The 21,194-nt window shown below is 33.1% G+C and overlaps 1 protein-coding gene and 1 long non-coding RNA gene across 2 annotated transcripts; one reads left to right on the top strand and one right to left on the bottom strand.

The window, feature by feature from the left end:
- The first annotated feature begins 1,672 nt into the window (after nucleotides 1-1,672).
- Nucleotides 1,673-18,573, top strand: LOC129748481 (very-long-chain 3-oxoacyl-CoA reductase-like). The gene is made up of 4 exons (XM_055743122.1): nucleotides 1,673-1,847; nucleotides 1,916-2,149; nucleotides 17,947-18,395; nucleotides 18,467-18,573. The coding sequence occupies exons 1-4, from the start codon at nucleotides 1,685-1,687 to the stop codon at nucleotides 18,563-18,565; spliced, it is 945 nt and encodes a 314-aa protein (XP_055599097.1). The 5' UTR covers nucleotides 1,673-1,684; the 3' UTR covers nucleotides 18,566-18,573.
- LOC129748483 (uncharacterized) lies at nucleotides 14,590-15,269 on the bottom strand. The gene is made up of 2 exons (XR_008737742.1): nucleotides 15,052-15,269; nucleotides 14,590-15,000 (listed from the first exon to the last, which is right to left on the bottom strand). It is a non-coding gene; the product is annotated as an uncharacterized LOC129748483 (long non-coding RNA).
- Nucleotides 18,574-21,194: the final 2,621 nt, after the last annotated feature.

Genomic DNA, 21,194 nt, shown 5'->3' on the forward strand with positions numbered 1-21,194 from the left:
TTCCATAACTAAACTTATTTTATTTCCCCATAAGCAAAGCGCTGAATTTTTAAAACGTAATGAAAATCATTCCATAACTATTAATGGGGTTTCATTAAAATGGTCTTATCACGTGAAGAACTTGGGACTCACACTTGATCGGAGTCTTACTTTTAAAAATCCCATTGAAGATATTCAATCTAAATGTAATAAATACACTCAATCTCTTTATTCTCTCTTTAACAGGAAATCCGCGCTACGTGGAAGAAAACCATCCAGAGGATTCAGAACAAGGTTCTGAAAATGATTTTGCGGCTTCCACCTTGGCACAGCACCAAAGATCTTCATCGGATTGCGGGCATTGAATCTATCGAAGAGATGGCCAACAAAATCATCTCTAACTTCAAAGGAAAATGGATGCAGTCTTCCATCACAGAGATTCGTTCTCTTAACAATGAAGTTAGTTTTTAGGATTTAGCCTTAAGTTTATACTTTTTTTTGCTCTACAGGATCTCCAATATGTATATAAATTTCTTTATTGCTATAGCAAATTTCTCAAATCATGAATATCTCGAAAAAGCTGTAATTATAAAATTAAAAAAAAAATAGATCGGCTAGTACGTTTTACAGGCAACGAAATGCTGTTAAAATTGGTACGTCTCGGTGGTCGAGTGGTTAGCGTGGTAGACGGTAATCGCTAGGTCCACTGATGGCATGGGTTCGATTCCCATCTCGGTACTGGATGTTAAATGTTAATCTTAAGTTGTCCACGTCATTTATTCACTCGTAAAGCCATAATCGGCTAAGACGGTGTATGTCTTTTCTTTTATAAAATTTTGTATTTCTGATAACTGGGAAATGAGTAATCAGCAAAAGACAGAGTGTCCCGTTTCTAAATGAACTAAGCTTTAGTGTGGACTAGCTTTTAGAAGCTGCACGCGCCTCATCGCTCATCTGACAATCCGATGATTACAAGCTGTGTATACTTCAGCTGCAAATAGGAATCGAAAACCTGCAATAAGCTTATCACTCAAATATTAATTAGTACTTCAGAAATCATTCACCTCAACTTATCTGCCAAATTAACACGAATCAAGTCCGAGGAAGTCATTTCAAGTCTACTACATTCAGTTAAAGTTTTGTCAACCTGATCGGGAATAGAAGATAAATACTCAGCTTTAACTTTTCAGTTGGGCATTAGTCATAGTCACTGGCCCAACTTTTTGGAGCTGTTGCAACTCCTACGAAGAAAGAAGAAAAAGTTCTTAAGTTTTGTTTTAATCTCTGGATTTAAACAAAACTAAGCTATAAGCTCGAATGTGTTTGCTTGAATAGAAAAGCAAAGATAACAAATGAAACCGACTGTCGATAAAGATATTGATGGAATTGCACAAAGCTTGAAATGCATCGCGCTCAACTTAGATTGACGCCCTATATTTAGTTTCTGCATATCAACTAGAAAAAAAAACCTGATCAAAGTTATTGGAGCTGTAGGAGCCACCTGAGAAATTTGTTCCCATAGCAAATTGCTGATTGGCAGCTGGCGTTCACCTGCTCTCTTCCTACATGGGAGAGTAAAAAGCTACAACGGGCACGGGTCAAGTATAGGAATAGCTTATTATAATTCGAATTCAATGAATCTTGTAAGGTGTCATAATGTAATCACGAAATGCTGCGCTCAGTCTCAGTTTAGTTGCGCGCTGACATGTTCCCAGTCGACAGTGTTCTAGTAAGCTGGCTGACCCTGATCGGGGCTCTGAGCTTAGCAAACCTGCTGTATTCGGTTCTCAAGTCCCCCATACATTTGATTTGGAATGTGCTTACTTCCGAAAAGAAAGCGCTCAGTGACCGGTACGGAAAATGGGCTGGTGAGGACCAATTCCACAACGAATAATTGCACAAAACTGATGAGTGTTCTTATTTTTGACCCCCCAAGTGATAACCGGAAGTTCCGATGGCATAGGGAAGGAGTACGCCAAGAATTTGGCAGAAGCCGGAATGAATGTTTTTCTGATTTCGAGAACCCCAGAAAAATTGGAGGAGGTCGCGAAACAAATCCGAGCCAAAAGTTCCGTTGAGGTGCGGCTGTTGGCGATTGATTTTTCTCACGGCTATCAAGTGTACGACAAAATACGAGAAGCCATCACCGGATTGGAAGTCGGAATTTTAGGTGAGATCCATTTATTTCTCATAAGTTTTCAAACAATGTTCCTGAAGGGATTTGGAATGGTGTTTTTAGCAAATGTCTTTGTAAAGTTTTCTGCTGTTTTCAATCTGACATTAAATTAATAATAACAAATAAATTATTTTCCTTCCAATAAAAAGTTAAATTCCCATTAAAGTTTTCTAATCGTTGTTATCCAAAACTGGTTAGCGATTAAAAAAAAGGAAAATTTTACTATTATTTGACAAATCGCACAAATTTCGCCGTCAAAACTGAGCCATAGTCAAGGTTTGATTTGAGATTAAGATTTCAGAAGGTCGCATGCCAAATTTCAAATTTCAGATTCAGATTTCAGATTCAGATGTCAGATTCTGATTTCAGATTCAGATTTCAGATTCAGATTTCAGATTCAGATTTCAGATTCAGATTTCAGATTCAGATTTCAGATTTCAGATTCAGATTTCAGATTCAGATTTCAGATTCAGATTTCAGATTCAGATTTCAGATTCAGATTTCAGATTCAGATTTCAGATTCAGATTTCAGATTCAGATTTCAGATTCAGATTTCAGATTCAGATTTCAGATTCAGATTTCAGATTCAGATTTCAGATTCAGATTTCAGATTCAGATTTCAGATTCAGATTTCAGATTCAGATTTCAGATTCAGATTTCAGATTCAGATTTCAGATTCAGATTTCAGATTCAGATTTCAGATTCAGATTTCAGATTCAGATTTCAGATTCAGATTTCAGATTCAGATTTCAGATTCAGATTTCAGATTCAGATTTCAGATTCAGATTTCAGATTCAGATTTCAGATTCAGATTTCAGATTCAGATTTCAGATTCAGATTTCAGATTCAGATTTCAGATTCAGATTTCAGATTCAGATTTCAGATTCAGATTTCAGATTCAGATTTCAGATTCAGATTTCAGATTCAGATTTCAGATTCAGATTTCAGATTCAGATTTCAGATTCAGATTTCAGATTCAGATTTCAGATTCAGATTTCAGATTCAGATTTCAGATTCAGATTTCAGATTCAGATTTCAGATTCAGATTTCAGATTCAGATTTCAGATTCAGATTTCAGATTCAGATTTCAGATTCAGATTTCAGATTCAGATTTCAGATTCAGATTTCAGATTCAGATTTCAGATTTCAGATTCAGATTTCAGATTCAGATTTCAGATTCAAATTTCAGATTCAGATTTCAGATTCAGATTTCAGATTCAGATTTCAGATTCAGATTTCAGATTCAGATTTCAGATTCAGATTTCAGATTCAGTTTTCAGATTCAGATTACAGTTTCAGATTTCAGATTCAGATTTCAGATTCAGATTTCAGATTCAGATTTCAGATTCAGATTTCAGATTCAGATTTCAGATTCAGATTTCAGATTCAGATTTCAGATTCAGATTTCAGATTCAGATTTCAGATTCAGATTTCAGATTCAGATTTCAGATTCAGATTTCAGATTCAGATTTCAGATTCAGATTTCAGATTCAGATTTCAGATTCAGATTTCAGATTCAGATTTCAGATTCAGATTTCAGATTCAGATTTCAGATTCAGATTTCAGATTCAGATTTCAGATTTCAGATTCAGATTTCAGATTCAGATTTCAGATTCAGATTTCAGATTCAGATTTCAGATTCAGATTTCAGATTCAGATTTCAGATTCAGATTTCAGATTCAGATTTCAGATTCAGATTTCAGATTCAGATTTCAGATTCAGATTTCAGATTCAGATTTCAGATTCAGATTTCAGATTCAGATTTCAGATTCAGATTTCAGATTCAGATTTCAGATTCAGATTTCAGATTCAGATTTCAGATTCAGATTTCAGATTCAGATTTCAGATTCAGATTTCAGATTCAGATTTCAGATTCAGATTTCAGATTCAGATTTCAGATTCAGATTTCAGATTCAGATTTCAGATTCAGATTTCAGATTCAGATTTCAGATTCAGATTTCAGATTCAGATTTCAGATTCAGATTTCAGATTCAGATTTCAGATTCAGATTTCAGATTCAGATTTCAGATTCAGATTTCAGATTTCAAATTCAGATTTCAGATTCAGATTTCAGATTCAGATTTCAGATTCAGATTTCAGATTCAGATTTCAGATTCAGATTTCAGATTCAGATTTCAGATTCAGATTTCAGATTCAGATTTCAGATTCAGATTTCAGATTCAGATTTCAGATTCAGATTTCAGATTCAGATTTCAGATTCAGATTTCAGATTCAGATTTCAGATTCAGATTTCAGATTCAGATTTCAGATTCAGATTTCAGATTCAGATTTCAGATTCAGATTTCAGATTCAGATTTCAGATTCAGATTTCAGATTCAGATTTCAGATTCAGATTTCAGATTCAGATTTCAGATTCAGATTTCAGATTCAGATTTCAGATTCAGATTTCAGATTCAGATTTCAGATTCAGATTTCAGATTCAGATTTCAGATTCAGATTTCAGATTCAGATTTCAGATTCAGATTTCAGATTCAGATTTCAGATTCAGATTTCAGATTCAGATTTCAGATTCAGATTTCAGATTCAGATTTCAGATTCAGATTTCAGATTCAGATTTCAGATTCAGATTTCAGATTCAGATTTCAGATTCAGATTTCAGATTCAGATTTCAGATTCAGATTTCAGATTCAGATTTCAGATTCAGATTTCAGATTCAGATTTCAGATTCAGATTTCAGATTCAGATTTCAGATTCAGATTTCAGATTCAGATTTCAGATTCAGATTTCAGATTCAGATTTCAGATTCAGATTTCAGATTCAGATTTCAGATTCAGATTTCAGATTCAGATTTCAGATTCAGATTTCAGATTCAGATTTCAGATTCAGATTTCAGATTCAGATTTCAGATTCAGATTTCAGATTCCGATTTCAGATTCAGATTTCAGATTCAGATTTCAGATTTCAGATTCAGATTTCAGATTCAGATTTCAGATTCAGATTTCAGATTCAGATTTCAGATTCAGATTTCAGATTCAGATTTCAGATTCAGATTTCAGATTCAGATTTCAGATTCAGATTTCAGATTCAGATTTCAGATTCAGATTTCAGATTCAGATTTCAGATTCAGATTTCAGATTCAGATTTCAGATTCAGATTTCAGATTCAGATTTCAGATTCAGATTTCAGATTCAGATTTCAGATTCAGATTTCAGATTCAGATTTTAGATTCAGATTTCAGATTCAGATTTCAGATTTCAGATTTCAGATTCAGATTTCAGATTCAGATTTCAGATTCAGATTTCAGATTCAGATTTCAGATTCAGATTTCAGATTCAGATTTCAGATTCAGATTTCAGATTCAGATTTCAGATTCAGATTTCAGATTCAGATTTCAGATTCAGATTTCAGATTCAGATTTCAGATTCAGATTTCAGATTCAGATTTCAGATTCAGATTTCAGATTCAGATTTCAGATTCAGATTTCAGATTCAGATTTCAGATTCAGATTTCAGATTCAGATTTCAGATTCAGATTTCAGATTCAGATTTCAGATTCAGATTTCAGATTCAGATTTCAGATTCAGATTTCAGATTCAGATTTCAGATTCAGATTTCAGATTCAGATTTCAGATTCAGATTTCAGATTCAGATTTCAGATTCAGATTTCAGATTCAGATTTCAGATTCAGATTTCAGATTCAGATTTCAGATTCAGATTTCAGATTCAGATTTCAGATTCAGATTTCAGATTCAGATTTCAGATTCAGATTTCAGATTTCAGATTCAGATTTCAGATTCAGATTTCAGATTCAAATTTCAGATTCAGATTTCAGATTCAGATTTCAGATTCAGATTTCAGATTCAGATTTCAGATTCAGATTTCAGATTCAGATTTCAGATTCAGATTTCAGATTCAGATTCAGATTCAGAATTCAGATTCAGATTTCAGATTCAGATTTCAGATTCAGATTTCAGATTCAGATTTCAGAATCAGATTTCAGATTTCAGATTCAGATTTCAGATTCAGATTTCAGATTCAGATTTTAGATTCAGATTTCAGATTCAGATTTCAGATTCAGATTTCAGATTCAGATTTCAGATTCAGATTTCAGATTCAGATTTCAGATTCAGATTTCAGATTTCAGATTTCAGATTCAGATTTCAGATTTCAGATTCAGATTTCAGATTCAGATTTCAGATTCAGATTTCAGATTCAGATTTCAGATTCAGATTTTAGATTCAGATTTCAGATTCAGATTTCAGATTCAGATTTCAGATTCAGATTTCAGATTCAGATTTCAGATTCAGATTTCAGATTTCAGATTCAGATTTCAGATTCAGATTTCAGATTCAGATTTCAGATTCAGATTTCAGATTCAGATTTCAGATTCAGATTTCAGATTCAGATTTCAGATTCAGATTTCAGATTCATATTTCAGATTCAGATTTCAGATTCAGATTTCAGATTCAGATTTCAGATTCAGATTTCAGATTCAGATTTCAGATTCAGATTTCAGATTCAGATTTCAGATTCAGATTTCAGATTCAGATTTCAGATTCAGATTTCAGATTCAGATTTCAGATTCAGATTTCAGATTCAGATTTCAGATTCAGATTTCAGATTCAGATTTCAGATTCAGATTTCAGATTCAGATTTCAGATTCAGATTTCAGATTCAGATTTCAGATTCAGATTTCAGATTCAGATTTCAGATTCAGATTTCAGATTCAGATTTCAGATTCAGATTTCAGATTCAGATTTCAGATTCAGATTTCAGATTCAGATTTCAGATTCAGATTTCAGATTCAGATTTCAGATTCAGATTTCAGATTCAGATTTCAGATTCAGATTTCAGATTCAGATTTCAGATTCAGATTTCAGATTCAGATTGCAGATTCAGATTTCAGATTCAGATTTCAGATTCAGATTTCAGATTCAGATTTCAGATTCAGATTTCAGATTCAGATTTCAGATTCAGATTTCAGATTCAGATTTCAGATTCAGATTTCAGATTCAGATTTCAGATTCAGATTTCAGATTCAGATTTCAGATTCAGATTTCAGATTCAGATTTCAGATTCAGATTTCAGATTCAGATTTCAGATTCAGATTTCAGATTCAGATTTCAGATTCAGATTTCAGATTCAGATTTCAGATTCAGATTTCAGATTCAGATTTCAGATTCAGATTTCAGATTCAGATTTCAGATTCAGATTTCAGATTCAGATTTCAGATTCAGATTTCAGATTCAGATTTCAGATTCAGATTTCAGATTCAGATTTCAGATTCAGATTTCAGATTCAGATTTCAGATTCAGATTTCAGATTCAGATTTCAGATTCAGATTTCAGATTCAGATTTCAGATTCAGATTTCAGATTCAGATTTCAGATTCAGATTTCAGATTCAGATTTCAGATTCAGATTTCAGATTCAGATTTCAGATTCAGATTTCAGATTCAGATTTCAGATTCAGATTTCAGATGCAGATTTCAGATTCAGATTTCAGATTCAGATTTCAGATTCAGATTTCAGATTCAGATTTCAGATTCAGATTTCAGATTCAGATTTCAGATTCAGATTTCAGATTCAGATTTCAGATTCAGATTTCAGATTCAGATTTCAGATTCAGATTTCAGATTCAGATTTCAGATTCAGATTTCAGATTTTGAATTATGATTTCAAATTCAGATTCAGATTTCAGATTCAGATTTCTGATTCAGATTTCAGATTTTAGATTATGATTTCAAATTCAGATTTCAGATACAAGTTTTGGGTGTCCAACCTTATGTTGTAAGTTCATAACATGTTTATTAAGCAAGTCTATATACTTCTTTAATCATTATAATGAATAATTATAATAATAATGAAATTTGTTGTATTGTTCCTCACTTCATTCTTGATTTTGTTTTCTTATATTCAATGAATTCTGCCTAGATTTTTTCGAATTTTGTTTTTACAAAAATCCAAATCATATGCTGAGATTGAACCAAGTTTTATAAAAAAAAATGGTCCTGATTTGCTCAGCCTTCATAAATGCCAGAAAAATTCTGCAATAATCACTCTAGGTGGCCCCCTTATTTTGTATTCGAGGGAAGCTATTCGAGACATTATTCAAAAGGGCCCCCCTAGCTGATATACTAAACGTTTAAATTCCGATTTTCTGGTTTCAATTTCGTTTCTCAGATTTTTCGTCCTTGGTATGATTAAAGTTATTTCATGTTTTTTTTACTCGGGGGCCCCCTAGGACGCACAGTGAGGCAAACCAGACTAATGGATGGTAAAAACCTCAAAACTTTTTCAAATCGAATCCTACTGGTTTGAAGTCTTCTAAAAAGTTGTTCATCTGATCAAAATCTTTAACTAGATGTAACTTTTTTCATCTAGGTTTTGTGAAATTTGATCTAGATTACTTTGTTTAGACGATTTCCCTTATTAACTTGGAAGCAACTCAATCAATCGGCGTGAAAGTTTTCATGTACGAGTTTTTAGGATCGTATAAAAGTTAAATGATTTTTTAAAATCTCTTCCCTCACAAGAATGGGGGGCTCCCATACCAATGTTTCCTGTATATCTGCACAAATCCTTAATTCATAATGAAAATGGATCCAAATATGTAAAGGAGAAATTCATGTTATTTAAACGCTAGTTTAAGACACATCTCTTTTCTGCAAGAAGTAGATCTCATAGAAATGGTACACAATTTCTACATTGCTTTAAACGAATCAAGCAACCACAAAAGATCTAACAACAGGTAGAAACTTGACAAGGAACAAATTACGCAAATTGAATCAAATATGACTTCTGAGGATTTCGAGGTACGACATATCGTTTATTATGATGGCTTAAAACTCTTTCAATCTATGAAACGAATGTTTCCATATAAATTAAATAAGAAATTTATGCATAGCATTGAGAATTCAGCAAACAAACCGAACTAAAGTTGGGTTGGCCACTTCAAAACAAAACTTTAGAAAAAATCATCCAAACTTTCTTCAAACCAATAAAAAAACACGTGCACGACGTCAGAGCTCAGTAACAGAACAAATAAGTTCTGGTAAATCAGCCATTAACTCATATTGGTTCCTTATATAAGTATCTAATAAATCAAGTAGGCTGTGGCTAAATATGACAGCAGTAAAACATGGTTGCATTGTTTTTGTATATATCCAAACATTCAGTGTGTAAATAATTTCTATTTTGTTTTTGAGTAAAACAAGAAGATCTAGTTTTTTTCTTTTGAACGAATGATGAAGAGACTTCTATAAAAAGAGGTACACAGCAAAAATCATTTCCTGTAAAATTACGCAAATGTTCTGTTACAAAAAGGAGCAGGACATTTACCGTAATTTTATAGGTCGAAAACATGACTAAGTACGTGACATTTATTTTTAGTGTACAACTTTTTTACAGGAGATTTCATGTAATAATAAATAAATCGTTCGTTAATTTTTTTTTTTTTTTTTTTTTTTTTTTTTTTTTTTTTTTTTTTTGTTTAAGTGGAAAAAAAGTAATCGAAATCAAAATCAAGTCATTATAAACGTGGAGAAAATGTTTTGGCAAACTACCACGAAAAACCATATTCTGGAAAATGTGGGTCGAGAAAGCAAACTTCCTGCCCCAGATCGAATGCAGATCATAACAAAGCAACTTATTTACCTGTATCAACTCTGCCCAAAGCAGTGATTTCTATTGAAATTTTCATGTCCATCAGAGGAGTCTACCAGTTTCTACAAATCATTTGAGGTCTAGTTTACCATTTGTAATGCACATAAATGGAAGGAAACATAATCATTGGAACACAAATTTAAAATTTCATCGAAAATTAAGATGGGCTAGCGTGCGATCAAATTTAAAAGCGTTCGACCTATCATAGCAGCTAATATTCCCGTTTGCCCTACAATCGCCAGATCGTATTCATTAAAGTATCCACTGTTTTAATTTTACCTAAATATAAACTCGCACTAAATAAGCAAAATAATAAAAATTTAAAACATGAAATTAACAAAATTGAGACTTTCTCAATTTCACGTACAATAATGATTAATTCTTATACTATCGGATCTTTGCATAAAAATTTGAAGATTTCGTTATGTCTTTTTTGAACCGTAAATTAAAATTTAACATTACACCAAGCTTTGGATTAACATATACATTTACCAACAAGTACAGACTGTACAGATTGGTTGTAATATTATTAATCCTAGAACATGTTAAGTCCAACGTTACATGAAATTAAGGAAATAAGTTAACATCAAACACCTTTTCGAGAAAAAAATATTTTAAAGTATGAAATGAAAGATTTGTTACAAAAATTCAGATTATCATATAAAATAACCTTGTTAAAAAATTAAACTTAAATCTTTAGAAAATCTTAAGAAGAACAGATAGATATCCATTTAATTTAGACTCTCAAAGAATGATGGTTAAATTTTTAGTTAACTAAGAAGTTGAAGTTCGACCTTTTCACAGCCCAGCTTGACAAAAAAATTAATAATAATTTGTAACCTTTATGATGCATAACAGAGACATTGGAGCTTCATAATAGTTTATTGAGAAATAGCGAGAGAAGGGAAAAGTGAAATTCAAGTTTGTGACATGCAACGATTCATTCGTATAATTAAAACCCGTCGATTTCACAAGGGTTCTTGTTTATCATCATCTTTCAACGATTTTCAATAAGTACATTATTCTTTATCGATCAGCAAATCTCTTTCATCATATGATTCTTAATGTTGGCAATCATTGTGGAAGTAAAAATCACTGCCTGATTTAAGTCGATTGGAATAAAAATCTTTTTTAAATTTGTTATGCCAATCCACAACAGTAATGGAGTCTCGGTTTAAAGTAAAAATTTGAAGACTATAAATTGAAACATCCTATTGGTAATGTAAACTATTTTTTTTTTCAAATCCTATGCGTTTTGGTTAGTTTCATAAGATAATAAAACACAATGAGTTGTATGATAAATACTAAAATTCCTTCTGTTATTTTATTTCTGATTTATTTAATAATACAAAAAATCAACTCATCCGTTTGTGTAAATAAGATTGCAAATAATAAAGAAACATTTGAAGTTTGGTAACGGTTTGTTATTCTTTTAAAAATCTATAGGTACGTAAGTTAATTTCCATTGTTTTGCCGGATCTTTACACTAGTCAAAAGTGTCTCCTGATCATATCCCTTTACCCGTCCTCCAAAAATAATTATTTGCTAGGATGCAGAGGTGACCTCGGTCCTAAAGCATAACATTGTTCTTTTATCCCTTTCTCTATTTTTCAAAATCTATCTATTGACTACTAGGACGTGGCCGGCGCCGTTATTGATGTTTAAAGAGAGAGCATCAATTTTGTTCATTGCGAATGTGCTGTCAATCCCAGACACCATTCTTTTGACCTCTGGGCAAAATTGATGGCCTCGGTCAATCACGGAGTAGCAACCATTGGCGATGTGGAATTCATTCTACTGAGCCACGCCTGCGATCATGGATTTCGAAATGTGTGTGTTTTGTAAAGATTCCCATAATTGAAAAAACAAAAAAACATCAACCAAGTTTGCTTTGGTCATTAAAAAATATTGGTCTTGAACATTTCTCTGGTTGCATTTCGGGTTCAATGATTTAGGGTGGATGTGAGTAGTCAATCAAGCTAAGCTAAGATATACATCTGACCGAAAAGGTTTTGAGAAGGTTATGGAAAGTATATATTCCAAAGAATCTTATCTGGTTGCCTGAAAATAAAAAAAAACCTTTGAAAACATGTTCCACTAAAACGTGAATCACTTTTAAATTAGCAAAAAGTGGCAATTAGTTTTTGTTTTGTTGGATAGCTGAGATTTCCATTCAAATGTTTGAGTAGGAATGAGAGTGGGGTCTTGTGGGTAACATGTTTTCCAGATGTCCGATTATGATCAAAATTCGTAATTTTCTAACGTTATACGTTTGTGCTCGAAAAAAAAATTAGGATTTTTATTCTTTCTTCATCTTTATATATAAAAATGAATGTTTGACTGTCTGTCTGTTTCCTATAGACTCGGAAACTACTGAACGATGATCGCGTCAAAATTGGCGTCTGAGGATTTTTGGGGCCGGAGATGGTTTCTATAATAGTTAAAACCCCATCCGACTTAAGGAAGGGGGGGGCTCCCATACAAAATTTGTAGTTTTTCGAATCAAATTAAAGTCATGACATCCATATTCTCGAGATTTTTTTCCTTTGGGTGGTTGTTATTCGTCTCCGTGGTCGAGGCGTCGCGAGCCAACGTCGCGAGAGGATAGTAACCATGGCATAGCATACTGATCAGTGGGAATATTTTGGCGCGTATTTCTCAACCAAGCACATTTTCAATGCACGTGGTGGCGATATGAAGCCTTGATGTGATTTTTTTTCTACTTGATTCCAAGCTCATTTGTACAGCATATTGTAATGAATGACGCCTAGATGTGATCCAGATCGACATTTTGCCGATCGAATAAAACATATGCATTATTTTTGCCAAAATCTGTCGCAAACGCCAAACGTCGTCGCAAGTGGATAGTAACCAAAGCATATCTACTATTCATTGATCGCTGGAAATTTTTAACAATAAGGTGCCTGTTTCTCAGCCACGTGGGGGCTGTTTCTTATGCACGTGGGGGCGATATGCAACCTAGATATGGTTTTTCTTGCTTAATTGTACACAGCACATGGAAATAAATGACGCTTAGATGTGACACGGATTGGTATTTTATCAATCGAATCAAAAGCAATTGAAAGATTTGCAAAAAATACTTCCACATTCAGTTCGTGTTAATGTAGGTAGCATTTGTTATCTAAAAAATATAATTTTAGTTCTGATGCTTATGAAATAATGGTATGACACTTTGAGGACAATTAAAAAAAAACAGAAAGTAAAGAATTTACATACAATTTCTTAACCCATTTCGCCTACAAGGTTATTTTTAAATCATGTTGATAACAGAAATATGAATAAGATGTTATCTATAGAGGTAGATGGGAAACATTTTGTTGAACATGTAAAAATGTACATAACTGAAAAAGATAAGAAGATAAAAAATTCGTTCCGTTACATGAACTGATCAAGAGCCTTTTCTTTAAATTAAATAAGATAGGACTGACGTGTGCATAAGTGAAAGGTATCGGTGAAATAAACTGATTTTTATTGACCAAAAGCTGCATAAAAGAGACTCTTGATCCGCTTCTTTTTTGAAAAGCAAGACTTTGGAACTAATATTCAACTGGAAGCAAAATGTTTAAGAGAAATTTTTATTATACTCTTGAAGTGTTAAAAACAATATTTCCTCCTGTCAACTTAAATAGTGGGGCAAGGGCAAACTTCGAACTTTCAAGAAATTCATGTTGGAAAGACCAAGAGGGGTATTCCGAATATTGAAACTGAAACGGAATACTGCAGATATATGAATGAAACTTGATAAAACAAACAAACAGAAATACGTTCTAAATCCATTTTAAAGCATTTACTCTGACGCATCTGAAAATAAGCTCTGCGTTTACACTTGCCCCAATATACGGGACAAATGTTAACTTATAAATTTGGTTTTGCCAACGTTTTTGAATATTTGACTTTCGAAGAGAAAATAAAAAAAGCTGAAAATTTATTTAGTGGTGCAGCTTATATTTTTTAAAATATTTATATTTTCTGCTTGAAGAAATTTATTTAAAAAAAAAAGAAATTTGCACTGTAGAAAATCGATAATTTTTATACCATGTCAAGTGCTGTTTTGGAAAACTTCAAACTGTAGGGGAGAGTGGGGATACTTGATCCCCTTTTCTTATTTTCACCATATCGTTTTGGAAAAATTTAGCAACTCGCCGTCGTTGACATTTTCTGACAGCTTGTAACTTCAAGTTTCTATGCTCCAAAAATTAGAACGATACTTAAACCTGTTGATGAACTAGAAGCATTTTCGTGGGAGTAAAATATTTTGGTCATGTTTGTTCTCATTTCACAATTTATAGCAGACATCAGAAGAAAAATCTATAACTTTGTCTCCACGCTAATAATATTGCATACTTAAAGGCGCTATTTTTTATAATCAAGAGAAAATTAATTATTTTTGCCAGAGCAGGCAAACAGTAACCATCAAACCTACAATGTCACGCGATATCGATATACTCGTAAATATCCCTGTCATGCTACTTATGTATCATATCACTGTTACATATCGTCGGATATCGCGACATTTGTAAATGAGTGACATCCAAGCCAACATGATGGTTATTTATTTATGTTGCCTGTCGAGTAAACCTTCCATAACATTTTTTTTCATTGGATTATAGAAATTTGGGTATTCAATGCGACTTAAAATCTTTGTTTTAGATAGTATGATTTTGGCTTAATCTACGAATACTAACAATAATTATTGAATAGAAGATACCAAAATTTAAAAAAAGTAATGAGGGGATTCAAGTTGGGGGGGTCTTTTTATTTGTCAATGAACTACATGAAAAAAACGAAAATTGGATAAATAACATTTATTTATTACAAAATTATTCGCAATGCTTCATTTATTTATTACAAAATTATTCGCAATGCTTCGCCACGAACCACGACAAATGGTAAATGATCGGCAAGTGCCGATCTATGTTGGAACTCTTCCCGAATGAACGGTGGCGGCCCACTGGGGGGAGACTTCCATTTCTGGAGACCCGGTATTTCGACGGAAGTGGATGAAGCTCTGGCTTAATGGCAATCGGTAAAGAAGTTGAACCCACTCTAGAGTGGGGTTTCTATCATCCCAATCAACTGGAAGCTTCTTGAATGAAATAAAAAAACTGGTTTTTCTAGGTCAGAATATATCGTGCAGTTTCGAGGTATATTCTTGGATGCTTGCAGGTCAACATTTAGTTCCACCGGTAATTCCTGTTAAACTAGATTTTGATCTAAGACTTTAATTGGCAAAAAAAACGAACACTCCTTACCTGATCTGGTTGTGTCTGCAGGAATTAGCCTGGTGAACTCTATCCATTCCAGGCTTCTTCTTGAGATGTCCCGGAAACAGCTTGATCTTTATTGCTTGCTGTCGATGCATGAAGAGCACATACCTCCGGAAAATCCGTTTTCGAAAACATAGCACTAATCACGAGATTATTTTTAAAGAAATAAACGCGACCGAGCGGTGTTGGCATGATACAAATGTCATGCAACATTGATTCCTGTCAGCAACAAGACGACAGAAAAATGGAATGCTCTGATCGCGTCGCTTATGACAGGATTTTCAAAGAGATGATATTGATATAGATTGCTATGTTAAGGTCAGACGACCATGAACGATATTTATCAGCACTGATTTTTGCTCTTTTCTTCGGACAATTGAATGATAAATATTAGTTTTTGGATAAATATTAGTAATTTCGTAATAAGCACTCATAACGATCAATTCAGAAGAAGAATATGCCGTTTGGAAGGGGGATCAATTGTACCCAACTCTAGGGGATCAATTGTACCCATAATCAACATTTTAGAAAACTTTTTCTGAAAAAAGTTAAGAGTTTTCCATTGCTTTGAAAAATATGGCATTATGAAGTTCATTTTATGCTCGAACGTTTGATATATTGAAACAAATATTTTTTACATAATTTTGCCATGTTAGGAACATTTTGAAGCGATGAAAAAAGATCTTCAAGTTACATTTTGTGAAATTTTTCAAACAAAGTTCAATTACTCAAACATTTATTTTGTTAAAAAATTTTAAACTACAAGCATTGTTATTTTGTTCATTTTAGCACATTTTTCTAGAACATTTGATCTTTGTAAGACATTCCAGTTTCGAGATATAGCTAAGGAATCAAGTATCCCCAAGGATCAAGTATCCTCATTCTCCCCTAATGTTGGCATATGGCGAAACATTTTTTTTAACTTAATTTTGACGATAGAGAGATATTCAAATTGCTTTGAAGGGCCAGGACTGTGAAAAAGCTGTTTGAAAAACGGTTTTTAAAAATCCTTTTCATCGTTTTTTTTTTTCAAATTTCTATAGCTTATTTTTCCAACTCCAAAAAATACACCATCTAAAGCTAATCAGGAGCTAGAAGTGCTCATAATACAGAATATTAGAAATATACTCAAAAACCTGTCCCGATTCACGCTTTTGATCGGTTTTCAAAATCTCCGTAAAGTACAATATGCAATAAATTCCAATATGCGAATATTTTTTCTTTCAATAAGAAATTTATGTACACTAGAGCCGGGTAGATCCGCCTACCTTCTTCAAGCAGTGGGGGATAAAATTGGAAAAGATTGGGAAGCTCCCATGTAAGTTTAAGATAAAGAGCTTTTTTGCGTGGCATAACTTAAAAATAGATGTGACAAATGTTTTTATGGAAGTTCGAAACTTCCCACTTTGGGAAAAAAAGGTGGAAAATCCATAAATTTTGACATCATTTAAGTCCTTATGAAGCTTTAAAAACAGAGTACAAATTTCAGATCTTGAATAACAAATTTAGAGATCAAATTTCAATTAAAAATATATACCATCTCTGAATCGCAATTCGGAACTCCAGCTGCAGCTCTCATTTCAAAATTGTTGGTTTTGAAATATGATGAGGTTTGATTTAAAAAAGTGTTTTCAAAAATCTATTTTTTTACAAATTACATTTATTTTTGGAAGGTGTACCAAAGCACACCGGGTCGGCTAGTCTCAAATAAATAAATTTCATATTTTCCTGAACACATCCATGCTTTTTGTTTTTCTTTTCTTAAAGAAATAAAAGTTTAGTGGAGTATTGAAAATATTTTTTTATTTTTTTGGCGATAAAATGCAACAGCATCAAACCCCAACTTCTCCTACGTAAAAAATTGTATGATACAACGAATTTTAAGATATGTTTGACAGATTTGTGATCGGTGTAATGTCCAGTTTCTGAAAAGCACGAATATATGATGAATTTTCGAAACTTACAAAAAGAGGTTTTGGCCAAGCATTCATAAGTCCTGCCCCACTGTAGGACGAGGTGACCGGGGCAATTGCCCCAATGGCCCCTCTTTATACAACCCTGATATTACCGCATGACGAAAAGCAAAAAAAAAAATCGCCTCTTTTAGCATCTTTCAAATAATAAGCCCCTTGATTACGTTTCCCAAATTGTCCTGTTTTACCCGTACATTTTTTTTAGAAACTTCAGTCAAAATCTGCTAATGTTATTTTATAAATAAAATTACGAATCAAAGGTCTCCATTCATGATATTTTGAACTATCCATGGATTTTTCCAAATTTTCCCGGATAATACCTGTATTTTGGCTTGTAAATGTTGAAATTGTAAATGCTGATTTTGTTATAGTTTGCAGATAGAATAGACCGGACTTGCCTGGCCCGGATAAGTGCAGGAAAAAATTTGGGAAGTTTACTCTTGATATTTTTTGAATAAAACAATAATTCGGAAGTTATTCAAAATATCATCTCACAAAAAAGGCAACAATAAGGATAATTGAAAACATTTTTTCATAAAATTTTGGAGGAATGATGTTTTTCATGCTCGTTACAATTGCTCAAAATAATGTTTTTTATAAGTCCGACCGATTTGAATACAAATTGAATACGTTCGTTATTATTAGATCGATATTCAAAAATTGCTTCTGTTAAACCTGACGGTTCTTTTGGTATCCTAGCAATTTCACATAAAAATGTATACAGTGTGACCTACAGAAAGTGGCAGAGAAACTTTTACCTTTAGATAAAGTTTTTATTGACAAAAGTATTGTTTTAAACCCCAAGGACTTCATTTTCACCCCAGTATTGTATCCCAGTTCCTTGACCGCTGCTCTTGATGATCCAAAAATACCTACCCATCTTTTATTTTTGCATTAACCTTTCCAGTTAACAATGTCGGTGTGGTTCACGAGCATCCACTGCCGGTGGAACAGATCCCCCTGCCGGATGTTCAGCAGTCATTCTCGGTAAATATGATTCCGACGGTGATGCTTTGCCACATGGTTCTACCGGAAATGAAACGACGACGACGAGGAATCGTAGTAAACGTAACTTCCGGCGCCGGTTTGATAGCAATTCCATTCGCCAGCCTGTACTGTTCCTCGAAGGCATTTGCGATCAACTTCACCAACGCCTTGCAGAAGGAACTGAAAGGAACCGGAGTAGAGTGTCAGCTGGTGATTCCGCTGTTTGTGAGTACCGTCATGAGCGCTCAGTGGCATTCAATGCTATTCTGGAAGCTGCTCGGCGTAGAAGTTCAGCGATTTACTCGAAGTGCCGTTTGGATGATCGGAAAGGTGCAATTAACAACTGGGTATTGGTATCACGCGATGCAGGTACGGCTGTAATTAGATGATTTCGATCAGAAACATTCAATTCACAAGTGTTTTTCTTTGCTTTTTTTCAGTCTACTATATTTCTTTGTCTACCGGATTGGATGCTTAATGTAATTGCTGATATATCTATGAGGTTAATGAGGAAATTTTACGAAAATAAAGAAAACTGATAATGAATCATATTCATGTACAGAAATTTGAAGACCTTCCTGCCCTGCCGCATTAAATTTTCCCACTTGAAAACTTGATAGGGTTGCCCGGTAAAACTTTTTGCTGTTCCACATTGAACTGAACTCAGGGGGAATTCGCTATTTGTATGGTATACTTTAGAGATTGACATGTACATTAGACTGAGTCGATTTAGGGTCATTTTCGAATTTCTCAAACCCTGGTTCTAAAAAGCTTCGTTTTGGTTCATAATTCATCTACGATTTTATGCACAATGTGTAAGTTACGTTTACATGAGTTTAAACACCTAATAACTTTTTGTGTAATAAGATACGAAGTTACGATCTTCGACAAAGCTTTTCAGTGGGAAATTTCTTTTAGGGAATTTATAAATTGACACAAAAACCATTAACTCGGTTCGGTTCTCAGAATAATCTAAATTTATGTTGAATTTTCAGTACAAAATCTAAAATCCGAAAAACATGTCTCAGAAAAATTATTGCAGCTCATGCATAACATACACCCATAGTAGAGGTTGCAAAAATCCAATGCCTATTTAGCAAATCTCTGTGCCGAAAATGTGCTGAAATGTGCAACAATTTTCCCATTGGATTTCCTACTTGTTGCGCTATAAAACAACCTGGCATCAGCTTTGTCGCGCTTTCCAAAGCGCTCAGTATGAGTAGGTTTTCTGTTACCGATCAATCACAAAAAAAAGTTGAAGAGGTTGTTTTTGAGACACGACCGCAAAGTTAACGTAGAATTACGGCAGCCTTTCTTGTGCCAACGTATTTTTTTATGAAATTTGTATTTTTTTAATTCAATTAGTCGATTTAATATAAGTGATTATAAATGAGCGTTAAAACATTATGCAGCACTGTTCTGTTTCATAAATAAAGGCAAAATAAAAATGATAAAAATACGAACAAAACGGTTCTATCCAGGTATTTTATCTTAGCCTACATTTATTTGTAATTGATTAAATAAAACTATGCTTAAAAATACAAAAACTGAGACAACACTCTTTTTGAGAAAACATCTAAAAATTCAATAAAAATTCTGATAAATCCACATCTAATACCGCTACTTTCATACGTTGTGTTATATGCAATTTTCATTTTGATAATATTTTGAGAGTCAGTCTAAAGTGGTAACCCTAACGTACTTTTTTAAGAGTACATGTACTCTTTTTTGATCGAAAAATGGGCGTACTCTTCTTTTTGTGAAATTTTGGGAAATGTACTCTTTTTTTATGAAAGCCATTTAATCAGAAAAATGAACTTGTATGTTAACTGCGTTTACCACATCTTATATATAGAAGAAATATGGAAGAAATACAAAATACAAATACGTTCAATACTTCTTCTAAATATCCCGTATTTATGAAAACATTTTTGAATCTTAATTTTTCGTGAGCGCAATAAGCGCCTTTGAGTATGCAATGAACCTCCGAAAAGTTAACATAAGCAGTAAACTCAAATGCTTCGTCGCGCACAAATCTAACATATTGGATGTTCAAAGAAAAAACGCGCCTAAAATCTCTTTTTGAAATCAAGTATTCTATCGGGTTTGGTGTGGTTTGTCAGTATAACATCAAATACTTCTTTTTCTTCGAATAATCCAAATAAGAATACTAAGTCCCTGACTTTTCTATTTTCATTACAAAAAAAAATAAGAAAAAATTTATAATTATCGTATACGTCATACCTTAGCCTACCAGTAATTTTTCTGAGCGTATTCGGGCTCGGCAAATCTGATAAAAATGCAGGCTTTTCTCATGTAGATTCAAGATTTTCAATTTATGTAAACTCTTTGTATAGAAAAACGTAGTTTTGATTTGAATTTTGCTTCGATTTAGGATAAATCCGGAGATTTTACGGACCAGAAAAAAGCAGGTAATCTGAAATGCTTGCTCACTATAATAATAATAACAAATTTTCAGTATTTGAATGACTTCAAATAGCTCTGTTTTTTAATTTTATAGAGTTACTCCTACTATTTTAGATTTTGTTAAATTGTAGGGGAGAGTGGGGTATCGTGGGCCACTTTTAATATCTTAGATGTGTGTTGAGATAAAAATCTCAAACCAACTGTCATCGTCGTCGCTTTGCGTGAGCATATATTCCTATATATTGTTGACTGAAATACGCATCATATGCTTATTATATTTTTCAAGCTAAAAAAAGTTAGAAAAATTTACTTACATAATTAAAAAAACACTCGCTAATTTCATCGATGGGGAACCTAAAGTGCATAGCAAAAATATGCTCATACGCTTATGATCTTAGTTTTGTCATGATCTTTCACGTGGAAAAGGAATTTTTGATGAAACATCAATAAGTCACACAAACGCAACCAATTTGCAAATCATAGCTTGTGGGGAATCGTGGGCCACACATCTTGAATCACCTATATTTTGGTGTTTTTATACACATTCAGAACTTAAAATTCGTTTTTCCTATCTGTAAAGTTTTCTTATGCCAAATGAAGAGTTATACAAAATATTTTGTCCATCCTATATAAGACATTTTGCCAAAACGTTCACGAGCCAGGTATTGGAATCTATGCGATCACACACAGCTCTCTTTTTTATTTCATCATCTGAAATTGCTTTAAAATAACGAAATGAAT

This window comes from Uranotaenia lowii, chromosome 2 (genome assembly GCF_029784155.1).
Source record: "Uranotaenia lowii strain MFRU-FL chromosome 2, ASM2978415v1, whole genome shotgun sequence".
In the NCBI taxonomy this organism is placed as follows: domain Eukaryota; kingdom Metazoa; phylum Arthropoda; class Insecta; order Diptera; family Culicidae; genus Uranotaenia; species Uranotaenia lowii.

What these genes read in the sequence shown, in the direction of transcription:
- LOC129748481 (XM_055743122.1), top strand. Translation starts at nt 1,685, where the DNA reads ATGTTCCCAGTCGACAGTGTTCTAGTAAGCTGGCTGACCCTGATCGGG. An exon ending in CCGGTACGGAAAATGGGCTG is followed by an intron (nt 1,848 to 1,915) that starts GTGAGGACCAAT and finishes TGACCCCCCAAG; the next exon opens with TGATAACCGGAAGTTCCGAT. An exon ending in ATTGGAAGTCGGAATTTTAG is followed by an intron (nt 2,150 to 17,946) that starts GTGAGATCCATT and finishes TAACCTTTCCAG; the next exon opens with TTAACAATGTCGGTGTGGTT.